The 14,495-nt window shown below is 41.5% G+C and overlaps 1 protein-coding gene across 5 annotated transcripts in view; it reads left to right on the plus strand.

Moving 5' to 3' along the window:
* LOC126106578 (CWF19-like protein 2) overlaps window positions 1–14,495 on the plus strand; it is a 217,646-nt gene that overhangs the window by 95,577 nt on the left and 107,574 nt on the right. For all 5 annotated transcript variants that reach the window (XR_007523369.1, XR_007523368.1, XM_049912923.1 and 2 more), the window contains exon 7: window positions 10,153–10,340. Coding sequence is in view for 3 of the 5 variants with exons in the window: in XM_049912923.1 (XP_049768880.1) it covers window positions 10,153–10,340 (188 nt within the window). In the remaining 2 variants the exon portion in view is untranslated. The remainder of the gene's footprint in view (window positions 1–10,152; window positions 10,341–14,495) is intronic.

Here is a 14,495-nt window from a genome sequence, read left to right on the forward strand (position 1 = left end):
AGCAAATTAGGGACACTGTTGCTCCTGGGGTATCGGCGAGGACCATTCGCAACCGTCTCCATGAAGCTGGTCTACGGTCCCGCACACCGTTAGGCCGTCTTCCGCTCACACCCCAACATCGTGCAGCCCGCCTCCAGTGGTGTCGCGACAGGCGTGAATGGAGGGACGAATGGAGACGTGTCGTCTTCAGCGATGAGAGTCGCTTCTGCCTTGGTGCCAATGATGGTCGTATGCGTGTTTGGCGCTGTGCAGGTGAGCGCCACAATCAGGACTGCATACGACCGAGGCACACAGGGCCAACACCCGGCACCATGGTGTGGGGAGCGATCTCCTACACTGGCCGTACACCACTGGTGATCGTCGAGGGGACACTGAATAGTGCACGGTACATCCAAACCGTCATTGAACCCATCGTTCTACCATTCCTAGACCGGCAAGGGAACTTGCTGTTCCAACAGGACAATTCACGTCCGCACGTATCCCGTGCCACCCAACGTGCTCTAGAAGGTGTAAGTCAACTACCCTGGCCAGCAAGATCTTCGGATCTGTCCCCCATTGAGCATGTTTGGGACTGGATGAAGCGTCATCTCACGCGGTCTGCACGTCGAGCACGAACGCTGGTCCAACTGAGGCGCCAGGTGGAAATGGCATGGCAAGCCGTTCCACAGGACTACATCCAGCATCTCTACGATCGTCTCCATGGGAGAATAGCAGCCTGCATTGCTGCGAAAGGTGGATATACACTGTACTAGTGCCGACATTGTGCATGCTCTGTTGCCTGTGTCTATGTGCCTGTGGTTCTGTCAGTGTGATCATGTGATGTATCTGACCCCAGGAATGTGTCAATAAAGTTTCCCCTTCCTGGGACAATGAATTCACGGTGTTCTTATTTCTATTTCCAGGAGTGTATGTTGTATGATAAATAATCAGAACTTTTCTGTTCACCGCCAACAGCCTTTGCTGCAGTGGTAACACCGGTTCCCGTCAGATCACCGAAGTTAAGCACTGTCGGGCTGGGCCAGCACTTGGATGGGAGACCATCCGGTCTGCCAAGCGCTGTTCATAAGCGGGTTGCACTCAGCCCTTCCCTTGTGAGGCAAACTGAGGGGCTACTTGATTGAGAAGTAGCGGCTCCAGATTCGGAAACTCACATAAGGCCAGGAGTGCGGTGTGCTGACCACATGCCCCTCCGTATCCGCATCCAGTGAGGATGACATGGCGACTGGTTGGTACCGCTTGGCCTTAAGGACATGTTCAGGAGGAATTTAGTTTAGTTTAGTTTTCTGTTCACCGAGTTATGGCAGTAACTCGTCAGCAGCAGAGACAGATGGGCAGCTTAGGACACATGCAGATGTCAATAGCAGTGTAAGAAGACCCAAGCAACTTGCATATACTTGTCCACAGCATCTTGGGAATGGCACAGCAGGGCATGTATATATGTCCATATCAGTGAAATGGTTAATTTTGTTTCAATAGTAAAGAAAACTGACAAGCAGCACACTTTTGTAATAGTAAAAGATAGTTGCTACAACTGTAGACCTGAAGGGTCAGTTCCAGTGTCTGACCACAGCCCTCTCTCAATTTTTCCTCCACACTGTTATCACCATGTCACTCTATGATTCTGATGATGGACCCACAACTTGCTACGGGCAGCAGTTTGTTTTAAGAATGCCACTCCTGCTTCCTCGTATCAGTTGAAAGAATGCTGACAGATGTCAAAAAGAGCTCTAACCTGTGCCTCGTTTAGGAGATGCAGGTCTCACCTTGTCGATACCTTGCCGTATCCACATGGTCCTATGAGAAGAGTGTAAGCATTTAAGCTAATCTCCGACAAGATATCGATTATAGAGAGTAATCTGCGTGAGGCCTAAACAACAACCATGTAGTCGTTAATGATACTTGATCAGAGACAACATTTGGACACTCGAATAGAAAAGTGAACCTTTCAAATTTTGTGATTTTTTTTCGTGCATTTTCTCTGGTAGCTGAGGCAGAAACCTGTCATGGTAAATGCAAACAGTGTCCCGTAGTGTGTCTTTGCCACCTCTTGAAAGATGACTGGACTTCTAAGAAGTGAAATTTTTTTCTCCTCATCCGTTAAATGTTGAGTGCGCTTAACCGTCTTTCACATTCACACTAATTGTGGAGATAATAAAAGCACATTAAAACCCAATGCTTTCTTACATTCTTGTATATTAATGTAAATAATTATGGAGTAAATGGAATGATTCAGTGAATAGCAGAAGCATTAATTTCTTGACATGCACGTAAGACTGGAAACTTTGATTGCTTTTGAACGAATCTTTTTTCGAGCTAGAGCCAGTACACACACACCCGTACAACTGTATTGTGCCTGTTGACTAAACAGTGCCTGTTGATGACTTAACTCCCCTACTATTATTATTTGCTGTCTAGCAGAGCTTTTATTACCATTTGTATATTCCAAGTTTTAACTGAACAGTTTATTTGTAGTGGTATGTGTGGGCAATTCCAGCACATCATTCTCTAATGAAAGTATCTGTACTTTGGGTTTTGCCAAGTCTGTTAAGGAGCAGATGGTGTTTCCATAAAGAATTTAATCTGTTTTTCCATTAAAAAAGAATTGCATAATATGAGAGTGGATAACCCAACTGCAAATTATGATGAGAGGAAAACACTCAAAAATACTCATAAGTTGAATGTGTGGAAGGCAGAAACAGTGAGAGAGCATCTCAGAAAACCTAAAGAACTGCAAGGAACATTTTCCTTATGTGGCCCTGGTAAGTGTGCATCCTACCCAGATCTAATGTTAGAGGATGGATTTAATGAATATGTACAATTTGTTCCTAAAGAGCAGTAAGCCCCAGCTCTTGAGTTGGTAATGAGCAAAATGCTGGTTTCTGTAGATTCTTGATATGCTGACTGTATGAGGTATTTTTACTCAACTAGTACAACATGGGCATGGTCCAGTATTCCTCAAAATTCCAGCGACTGTACAATAAGAGTCCAAACTTTTTCCCTTCTGAAACAACTCTGAAAGAGCAGCCCTCAGAGACTAATCAGTATCTCAAAAGGTTAGACACCTTCCTTCTTGCAAAACAAACAGTGTTGTGTTGTGCAATATAGAGACGTACATTTTGCTCTCCCATCTGGCTGGTGATAAAATAGCTGTTGCTGAATGTTGCATCTGTTCAGGCAATTTATGTAGTCCCACCAACTGTCCCTCACCTCCCAACCTGCTTCCTGGCTTTTATTCTATCTGTGGTGAAAAAGTCCAGATTAAATTTGAACAAATCTAACATTGTTGAGAGTAAACTGCCTTGTATTCACCATTGACCTGGCAATTCTCTTGAGAAACGCAGAGACATTTGTGGGGCAGATGAACTTGCTGAATGAATGAGCCGAAAAAGCTCACCTCCAAATTTGTTTTGGGAAAACAAAGTACATAACTGACATCTGAACAGTATCACATCACCTAACAACAGACTACAATAAAATAGAAAAAGTGGACAGTTTCAGATACGTTAATGAAATAGTACAGATGAAAACTAGCAAAACAGAAGCCGATGCCAGCAGGAAAGAGAAGACACCCACTACTTTTCAGAGAACGCACACTCTGTATGAGACAGAGTCAAGACAGTAAAAGCTAATCAAATCCAAATGCCTACACGGGAGTGAATGCCTCAAAATGATGGGTGGCTGGACTGAAAGAAGCTGAGACTGCTAGCAGCTGGCTGTACCACTGGACTATCTTACAGCGCCTCCTTGCCATATGTAAACTTTCATTATTATTTTTGTTTCCTCTTGTTATTTCTGAACAAAAACACACATTCATTGGAACTTGCAAGTTCTTGCCTAAGCAGGAAAATTAATGCCATGTGCAATTTATTAAAACAATATTCAATGTTATTTCTACAAAATGTTTGGGAACAACCGTGACAATTAATTTTGACATATGTATTTTTTTCTGGATACAGCCCAGTAGTTACTGTTGGAGGCTGTTGTCTTCTAGCAACTTCACTTCCATGAAGACCATCCCTAAATTCTAATAGTATAAATAGGTTGTTCATTTAAGTATTAATTAACGGTTTCATCACCATTTAACTTTTCTTCAAATTTAAGTTTTATTATATTCACCTCAATACATTTTTTGCTGTTACTCAAGAACGATTAACATACAACTCTTCACTAGAAACTTCTCGCTACCACTGTCCAAAAGTGTGTGACAGCCAAAGATGCACAAGGTCTGTACATATCATTCATATTGTCTTAAGCACAACTGATTTACAAAGTATGCTATGTGATCAAAAGTATCGGGACATCTGGCTGAAATTGACTTACAAGTTCGTGGCACCCTCTATTGGTAATACTGGAGTTCAATATGGTGTTGGCCCACCCTTAGCATTGATGACAGCTTCCACTCTCGCAGGCATATGTTCAGTCAGGTGCTGGAAGGTTTCTTAGGCAATGTCAGCCCATACTTCACAGTGTGCTGCACTGAGGAGAGGTATCGGTGTTGGTTGGTGAGGTCTGGCACAAAGTCGACGTTCCAAAACATCCCAGAGGTGTTTTATAGGATTCAGGTCAGGACTCTGTGCAGGCCTGTCCGTTACAGGGATGTTATTGTCATGTAACCACTCCATCGCAAGATGTGCATTATGAGCAGGTGCTTAATCGTGTTGAAAGATGCAGTCGCCATCCCCAAATTGCTCTTCAACAGTGGGAGTCAAGAAGGTGCTCAAAACATCAGTGTAGGCCTGTGCTGTGATAGTGCCACACAAAACAACAAGGGGTGCACTATCACCCCTCCACCCATGAAAAACATGACCACACCTTAACACCACCACCTGTGAATTTTACTGTTCACACTACACACACTGGCAGATGACGTTCGTGGGCATTCACCGTACCCACACCCTGCCATCAGATCACCACATTGTGTACTGTGATTCATCACTCCACACAACGTTTTTCCACTGTTCAGTCATCCAATGTTTATCTGGCATGATGTGTGGCTTATGAGCAGTTGCTTGACCATGAAATCCAAATTTTCTCACCTCCCCCTTTAACTGTCATAGTAATTGCAGTGGAACCTGATGCAGTTTGGAATTGCTGTGTGATGGTCTGGATAGGTGTCTGCCTATTACGACCCTCTTCAATTGGTCTCTGTCAGTCAACAGACCAGGTCGGCCTTTACGCTTTTGTGCTGTACGTCTCCTTTCACGTGTCCCTTCATGTTTCAAAAACAATGGACCTAGGAATGTTTGGGAGTGTAGAAATCTCGCATACAGATGTGTGACACAAGTGACACCCAATCACCTGACCACGTTCGAAGTTCGTGAGTTCTGCAGAGTGCCCCATTCTGCTCTCTCACAATGTCTAAGATGTCTAATGACTACTGTGGTTGCTGATATGGAGTACCTGGCAGTAGGTGGCAGCACAATGCACCTAATATGAAAAATGTATGTTTTTGGGGTTGTCCGGGTACGTTTGATCACATACTGTACATAATGTACCTTTCATATAACTATTTGAAATGTTTCAAAGTTGCAAAATGATTTAACTTACTTTTTTTGCATTTGAATGAAATATAAAAAAGGTGACTGAGATACTGTAGAACCACACATTTGTTAAATGTGTAATATCTTATCTCCAGAAAATATAAATGAAGAAATTGGTACAGCACGCCACGAAAAGTCACAATCTGAACTGACCAATTTTGTGACATTGGGATTAATGAACAGACCTATACTCTGGGTCAGGAAACTCAGTGCTGAACTGAATGAGACCCCAGACAACATTAGATTCTAATTACAGTGAAACCTCTATTTTACATTTTCTTGCAGTCCAGGCTTAAAAAACGCAAAATTGAGGAAAATGCAGAATTGAGGAAAACATTAAAAGCCCCAAAATATGACCAAAGACGCGTGTAATTGGTGTATATGATTAAAGATCATAATCCTCTACAACACACTGTATAAAATCTGTATAAGCAAAAGAAATTAAATGTACAGTACAGTATTTATACAATAATTTGTTGTAATGAATTTCAACAGTTCCTAAAAAAAAAAAAAAAAAAAAAAATATCACAGATGTGTAACAGAAAGTAAAAACTCGCCCAAGAATTGAAATTGGTGTCTGGGCACAAGGAAATGGAGCTATTTTCCAACATGCTACAACCACAAATTATATTTCAAAACATGCATTTTTGAGAGATGCTCACCCAGAAAAAAGAAAAAAATTGATGAACATGGTGAATTAAGCCAGAAACTGTGAAGTATGGTGAAAGGTGTTGTAATTCATCATTTGGGAGTGTGTGTTTTCATTGTGTACGCAATGACAGTGCAGCGTACTCTGGTGATGCTAGTGCAGTGACCTCTAGTGTATCCAGCAGGCAAGCTCATTTTGCATGTGTTAGAAGCTCCATTTATACGATTGACTTTCTTGTCTCGACTGACTACTGAAGACAAGTGTGTCTACTGCAGTGTCCCTGGCATTTTATTTCTGTACTGTATCTCATCTGTTTTGAGTGTTCATAGTGTTCATATTTGTTTACACATCAAGGACTATCCTTTCTATGGAAAAATCGAAATGTAGTAACAAAATGAAGGGAAAAGCAGTGACAGTAGAGTTTATTAATGACCAAAGCAGAAATAATAGTGGAAGTTCTCATCAATGATCGTGTGATAAATTGTTCATGCACCAGAGAACTGAAAAAATACGAAAAGTGTCATCCAAACATTTCAGATCACATAAATTTATTTGATTGAGAAAATATATGCTTGCAAACACATCAGGCAGTATGTAGAACACAGTAAATAGTGCCTTTTATCTTTATGCCTTATATCTTTTGTTTTTTTTTTTTCCTAGGTGCCAAATAACAATGAAAATTATTTTTCTCATCCAGTAATTCTGAGTTTTTCACTGCTGAAATAATTTTCATTAAAACGTGTTTGTCTATTCACGTTCTTATTTATACGCAGTGTAGGTTCTTTCTCTGTAAAATGTTAATACTTTTTGCTTTCAAATATTTTATCTTTCTTGTAGGAGAACATCAACAAGAAAAATATACCAGGACCTCGTGTAACTTTTCAGTATGCCACAAAAACAAAGCAAACAACAAAACAAAAATTGAGAAGACATGAAATCACAAAATCCATTACTATAATAGGAGTGAATTCGACCAGAATAGGTTGTAACTTCCAGTGGTAGCAGACGCCACCATAGTCCCTTTTCCCCGTGCATGCACAGCATGCTGCATACTCGGTAATTTGGAACTCCACACTCGGCACAGTCTATAGGTCACTGACATCATAAACTCACTCGTGTGATTGTTGGTTACTGATTTAAACCCCTTTTGCATGACCAATTTTCCTGTCTCAGTTGACTACTCAAGACTAGTGGATCTACTGCAGCGCCCCTGGCATTTTATCTCCATACTTAGTGCTGTCAATTTTGATTGGTCATTTTCGTTTGCACGTCAGCACCAAAATTGGCGGTGTTCCTTGAGTTGTCTGCTATGCAGTTTGGCATTTGAATGGTGAAGGTTGGGTTATGAGGGACTACCTGTTTTTATGGAAAAATTAAAATATACTAACAAAATTTAGAACTCTAAATTCAGCACAACATTCAGCATTCACATCTTACACACATTCGCTTTGTGGTTGATTGCTGATTTACATGCAGGCACAAAAGGCACATGATTTTAGAGTAGTCAGTTTTTACCAGTAAGTTGCTAGTATAAAACTGGCTTATAGTGTGATGTGGTGGCTGTGCTGGCTGTTGGGTGACATAACAAGTCACCAGCCAATAAGAGCTCACTGGCTAGAAATGGCCTACATTTTCTTGATTCTGACCGAGTACGTTTTTCGAGCCTCAGTGTTTGATTTTAAAAGACTGACGACTGTTATTGTTGCTGAATCCGGTACATCGGAAATAGATGCAAGAAGACGAGACTGAGTTATGAGTGGCGCAAGAAAAGGTGGCGGCTGGCTCCCTTCGTGTCATGTATTGGCTCAGTTCGGAACACTTCAGGTCAACTGTCCTGTTTTTATATTGCTGCCGCAACCTAGCAGTAGTTGCATCGTAATTGTGCAGTGAAGCTAAACGTTGCAAGATGCGTTGGCAGTGCCGATAATGGTTATGTCAGTATTTCCTCTCACATATCCCCTTTCTTCAGCAGCCTGAAATATTCCCTTTACTCTGCCACCACCTGCGGTGCAAAGCATCTGTCTTTTGTGCTGATTATAACTGGGACAAAGTTGATCAAGACATTGAGTAAGACTGTAGAATAAACGTAAACCTTGGTGGAAATAAATATAAAATCGGGCAATTTTTAGCATTGATCTTATGAGTTTTTCACAAGGAATACGAATTTCTGGCATAGAATTTCAGAAAACAAAATTGGATAACATAAAATCAAAGTTCCATTGTATTTTCATATCAATTACTTAGATTCAGTTGGTAGTGTTTTACTATTCATTGCCATTTAGTATAAAAAAGCAAGTGTAATAATATTGCTGTCATGTGCTCCATAACACGTTGTCACTATCATAGGCCTCCACAACAGGAGGTAAGAAGAACCCTGGAGCTATAGACTTTATATTTATTACAATATTCTCACACAATTTTAGCAGTCATTGGGCAGTCTTAATAAATACCATAGCAGATTTATTGTTGCTGCAATAGAAAATAATGTTTTTTTTTTTTTAAGTTTATTTCTTTTTCTCCACTTTTAAAGGGATTTATTTGGCATTTTTCCTAATTATTTTTGTTGCATTCCAATAGGATTTTCTTCTTAATTTTGATTTTTTTGTATTTTAAATGCCGTTATTCACTGATCGCGAATGGTCACGTCGACTGGCATTGTAGAATACGAAACTAGCTGCTGCGTGGGAAGGCTCTGTCTCCCACAATTGCCCAACTCTGTTGCCTCGGTGGATGACTGTTTCGGACATAAGTTTCCATCTGCAGTTTATTTTTCTCCTGGAACCCTCTTAAAATCTCCAATGTTTTTGGATATACAGGAGAAAAATAAACTGCAGATGGAAACCTGTGTCCAAAACTGTCAGCCACTGAGGCAACATAATGATGCATTCATTTCTGCAAAGTAGTTAGGTCCATCTTCAGCACTGGCGATCTCGGCAATCGGGCACGATCACGAAATTGCGAGATGTTCCGTGTACAATCCTTCAGCATACAAAGCCACGCTTGCTGCTGAAGGGGGTGTCCTAGTGGCAGGCGCTGGCAACTATAACTTCAGTGCTCTGTAGCATCGTTGGATGATGCTCCTGGACACAGATTCCTATCTCAATGTGTTCCTCTAGATACACTCCACAACCTGTCAAAGTTTGTCACAACATTTCTGGAACATCCTGTATTTGCAATTTAGTTTTTTTTATTGTCTAGTGGAGTCAGCCCAAACAAGTGCTGCTCATCACATCTTTCATGCTTTGTCCAGTGTGGACAGAAAGCATTGGCATATTTCCTGCTACAAACAAAATTATTTTTAAAGTAGACTTTCAAGCGACCGTTCAGTAGATCGGTCCGATATTAGCCCAGTGCGTTATTCGTTTTACCGATATGTATTAACTGGGACAGTAAAACAGGAAGAATAACCAGTACTACGTCAGCAACAGCACTGACCTGGCCCGTGCTGACTCCTACCGCCATCCCGCAACAACGCTGCTCAAGCACTGCCAGAGCACCGGTTATTCTTTGTGTTTTACTGTCCCTGTTAATACATATCAGTAACACGAATATCCCACTAGATTAATTTGGGATCGCTCTATCAAATAGGCACGTAAAATTCTGTTTTAAAAATAATTTTGTTTGTAACGTGAAACAAACCTAAGCTTTGTGTCCTCACTGGGTGTTGTACGTGAAACGTGATGAGCAGTATTTGTTTGGGCTGACTCCAGCTACATGTTTAAAAAAGTAAATTGTAAATATATGCTGAAACACCACAGAAAGTGCACCTGAGACTCTTAGGAGAGACACCCTGTATGTTGTCACGTTTAATTACTGGGGCAGTATACATTCTCATAATAACTGTATCAGCTATATAAAAGTAGCCCCATCAGAAAATATTCTGCAGCTGCCGGTGGTCAGTGTGTAAGAATTTTGTAATATTTTGTGGGACATGTGCACGCGTTGTGTTCTTCTGTTACACAGGAGCTCGTATCTCAGCTGCGAGCAAAGCTGGACGCAGCCCGTGCCTCTCGCAAAGCTGGCGACGACGACAAGCGTGGCCGAGAAACGCGGGACGAGGAGGAGGTTGTGGTGCTCACCAGGACAGATGCCAGGGGCAACGTGCGGCCCGCAGCTGCCCCCAGTTTCGCGCCGGACAGGGAGGCCGACCTGTACGTCACGTTTCCTCCTCCTCTTTTGTTTAATAGTGTGCCTGCAGAATCATTTACAATGCTGACTACTACGAGGGCTATTAATTCAAATGTTTGTCATACTATGACACCTGCTTCATTATCCCTTCCTCAAAGAATGGTGCTGCCTGGTGCATCAGCCAGTTGCTGGCAGCATTCTTCAGCTCATCATTGATAGTGGAGTGCTGAGTAGCCAGTTATGTCACACGTTACTCTCACCAAATCTTTTGCCAGATTCCTTTGCTCGAAATTTTTGGTCTTATTGGAAGAATGAGTATGCAGCCGCATTTTGGACTGTTTCTTAGGTTCGTGGTTCACATACTTCACACATGCTTCATTCCCAGTCACAATTCTGTTCAGAATTTCCTTCCCCTCTTCAAGGTAGTGCTGAAGGAATGTCAAGACGGAACCTGTTCTATCTGTTTTGGGAACACGGGTTAGACTTCTTGGTAACCACTGTATACAAAACTTGCGGTAACCTCTCGGTGATGGTGTTAACACTAGAATCGACAGACTACACCTGTCTGACCCAGGCAGATTTTTCTGCAAGAGTACACTAGTGTTGAGTAAGCCTTTCATTGCAGCTTTCAGTTAACTTTCATAGAGGCCACTACTTGTTTCATAATTTGTATTTGTTTGCAGTTTGATTTTGGATGTGGGAACAAACATGTACTGGGTCTGTGAGACCCAGGCCATCCATTTACCTTGGCTTTTTCCGCTTATGCAGTTTTCTTGTTATGGTGACTGTGGGCAACAAAACTGCTTGCAAACAGCTTGGCAGCGTCCCCCAAGTGAGGAAGAAATTGAAAAACTGTTATTAGAAAGTGATAATGGCGATTCAGATCTAAATCTTACTTTTGTTCCTGAAAGTGATCATGACAGAACATGAAATGAGTGACGGAACAGCTGAACAACAAATAAGGTTGTTATTCCTGCCAGAAACATGAGTTTTGTTATTCCTGCCAGAAATGAGAGTTCTCTCACTAACACTAATTAAGATTCTCTGTCATCTCCTGTGGCTGGCTCTCATCCCTCTTCTAGTGAATAGTCACCTCGCTATTTGTCGAGAGACGGATGAACTCGCAATATAATTACACATTTTCCTGGTCTCAGTGGGGAAGCCAAAAAAGCTAACACCATTGTCAAGGCCTGGAAACTGTACATTGACAATGATATGCTCGATTTAATAACAGACAGCACAAATACTTACATAGATTATGTAAAATCTCTTTCTAAAAGTGACCCAAATGTAAGAGAAACTTGAAAAAAGAGGAGGTCAAGGCATTTTTGCATCTTTTGTACATTTCCGTTGCTCTTCATGGAGGCAAAGTGGATATGGAAGAATTTTGTGACACTTGTGGCACAGAAACAGAAATCTTCCCTCCAGGTGTGTTACTGTGACCTTTTTAGATGTGTTAGATTAGATAACATTCACACGAGAAGAACGTAAAAAAAAGTGATAAGGTGGCCACTGTATGTAATTTTATGGAGGGATTAACAAAAAACTGCACAAGGCATTACACAACAAATGAATACCTCACACAAGATGAAATGTTTTGGAGACATTATTCATTCAGAAAGTACATTCCCTCAAAACCTGGAAAGTATGGGATCGGATTATTTATCGTAGAAGATGCTACAACATACTGTGTACAGAATTTGGAAGTATATGTGGGACAGCAGGATTTTTTCCAAGTGAGTAACGGAGCTGATGACGTTGTGCTCAGACTTGTAGAGCCGCTGAAGGGAACAGTAAATGATATTATCCTTGACAGTCGATTCACAAGCTACACTCTTGCCAGAAAACTTTTCACAGGTTATAACCTTACACTTGTTGGAACATTGCACAAAAATTAAAGAGAAATTCCTTTTAAATTCCTGTGTCACAAGAAAAGAGAAATAAATTCATCCCTATTTGTATTCAGCAACAATTTTACATTGGTGTCATATGTGCTGAAGAAAAATAAATGTGTAATTTTGCTGTCATCAATGCATGCAAATAATAAAATTAATGAAGAAATAGGTAATTTGAAGAAGCCAGAGATAAGGGTTGAATGGAAGTGGTTGATGTCATGTCTTCAGAACATAAAGTTGTAAGGCAAACAAGACATTGGCCATTTTGCATGTTTTATGCCAATTTGAACATTGCTGGATAAATGCATTTGTAGTAGAAAGTCAACACAGGACTGAATGTTTCAAGAAGGCTGTTTCTCAGGCAACTGGGTTGGGAACTAATAAAACCACACATGGCACAGAGAACTAACCAGAAGAATCTCCCAAGAAACATTCACTAGCTGGCAGCACGTATATATGGGATTAATATTGAGAAGAAAGTTGTTCCAGAAGGCAAACAAGATCATTATTATACATGCAAAGATAATGAAACAAAGTATATTTGTAAAAGTTGTGAAAAGTGGCTGTGTCTGTCCCGTTCTGTATGTCTTACAAAGGTTGTGCAGAAAATACAGATCATTAAACTGTATACCATAATGAGTGACAACCATTTTTTATTAGATCATACTATGCACAAAAATTCTAATATTGTGTAATAGTGTTTGAAAAAAAAAAGTTTTAAATGTTCAAGAAAATTCAGATTTTCACTGGAATATACCCTTATTTTTAAAGAAATGTGTGGTAAATTTAATATATTAATAAACAGCAAAAGAAGTATTTTTGGCCCTGCTGTTGAAAATTTATGTCGTACTTATTCTGGAACATAAAGAAAATGTTGGATCTGTCAGACCCATCCCGTCCATTGGTGCTGTTTTCTCTCTCTCTCTCTCTCTCTCTCCTCCTCCTCCTCCTCCTCCTCCTCCTCTTCATCTTCTTCTTCACTTCCCCACCCCCACCCCCACCCCCACCCCCACCCAGTCGATTCTAGAAGGGTATGTCTTCAGACAGTTTGGAAGTTGTGAATTGACATCCCACATCCACAGTTTTTGCCGAAGTGTTGCTTGAGATCATCAATCACATCGGGATGCCATCCTCAACCACTTTCATCTTACACATCTGTGTGACCAGCTTAGAATTTTGCTTACCACTCCCTCACAACACTGTCACTCGTAACCCCATCCACATGCACTGGACACAGTCAGTGATACATGTCGCTGCCATTGACTCCTCGTGCTTGCAGGAAGTGAATGACAGAACATGCCTCTGAGGCGGCAGGAGATGCTATAACACTGTGTATTTCAGTCGCTCACTGCTTATTACACCGACGAATGAAACAGACAGCTGGCTGACTCAAAATAATCTTCAAACCATTTTTTCCAATCATACAAGTGTCATGAAGCTACAAGTATTTGTTTATTTTTAATAGCCAATGAGTGGTTAGTTTATGAATAGTCCTCTTATAAAAAGATGTACTTATAGAAATAACACCATTTAATCCTGTCACATATAACGTACTTTGAAATATCAGACAATGGGAAATCCAGGCTGGAATAATGAAAATATTATGAAAAGGATAGACTGTTTCTCACCATGTAGTGGAGGTGTTAAGTCGTAGACAGGCACAATAAAAAGACTACTAAACAAGTAAGTTTTCAGCCAGAAGGCCTTCTTCTGAATTACACAACACACACCCACATGTTCACGCAAGCACAACTCACACATACATGACCACCGTCTCTGGCCGCCGAGGGCAGACTGCGAGCAACTGCGCACGATGGGAGGAGCGAGCTGGGCATGTGCGGTAAGGAGGAGGCTGGGGTGGGGAGGGGGAGGGATAGCAGGATGTGGGTGGGGGTGGGGGACAGTAAAATCCTGCTTGTGGGAGCATACAGGCGTGATATGGAGGCAGGGTAGGGCAGCTAGGTGCAGTCAGGAGGTTAGCTGGACAGTCGGGGTGAGAGGGGTGAGGAAAAAGAGAAGTAACAAGCCTGTGAGCTCGCTGTGGAATGTAAGACTGTGTAGGGAAGGGATAGGTGGGTGGTGAAAGACAATGACTAACGAAGGTTGAGGCCACAAGGGTTATGCGAACATAGGATATATTGCAGCAGGAATTCCTACCTGCGCAACTCAGAACACCTACTGCTGGTAGGAAGGATCTGGATGGCACAGGCCATGGAGCAGTCATTGAAATGAAGAATGTCGTGTTGGGCAGCGTGCGAAGCAACTGGGTGATCCAACTGTTTC

This window comes from Schistocerca cancellata, chromosome 10 (assembly GCF_023864275.1).
Source record: "Schistocerca cancellata isolate TAMUIC-IGC-003103 chromosome 10, iqSchCanc2.1, whole genome shotgun sequence".
Lineage (NCBI taxonomy): Eukaryota > Metazoa > Arthropoda > Insecta > Orthoptera > Acrididae > Schistocerca > Schistocerca cancellata.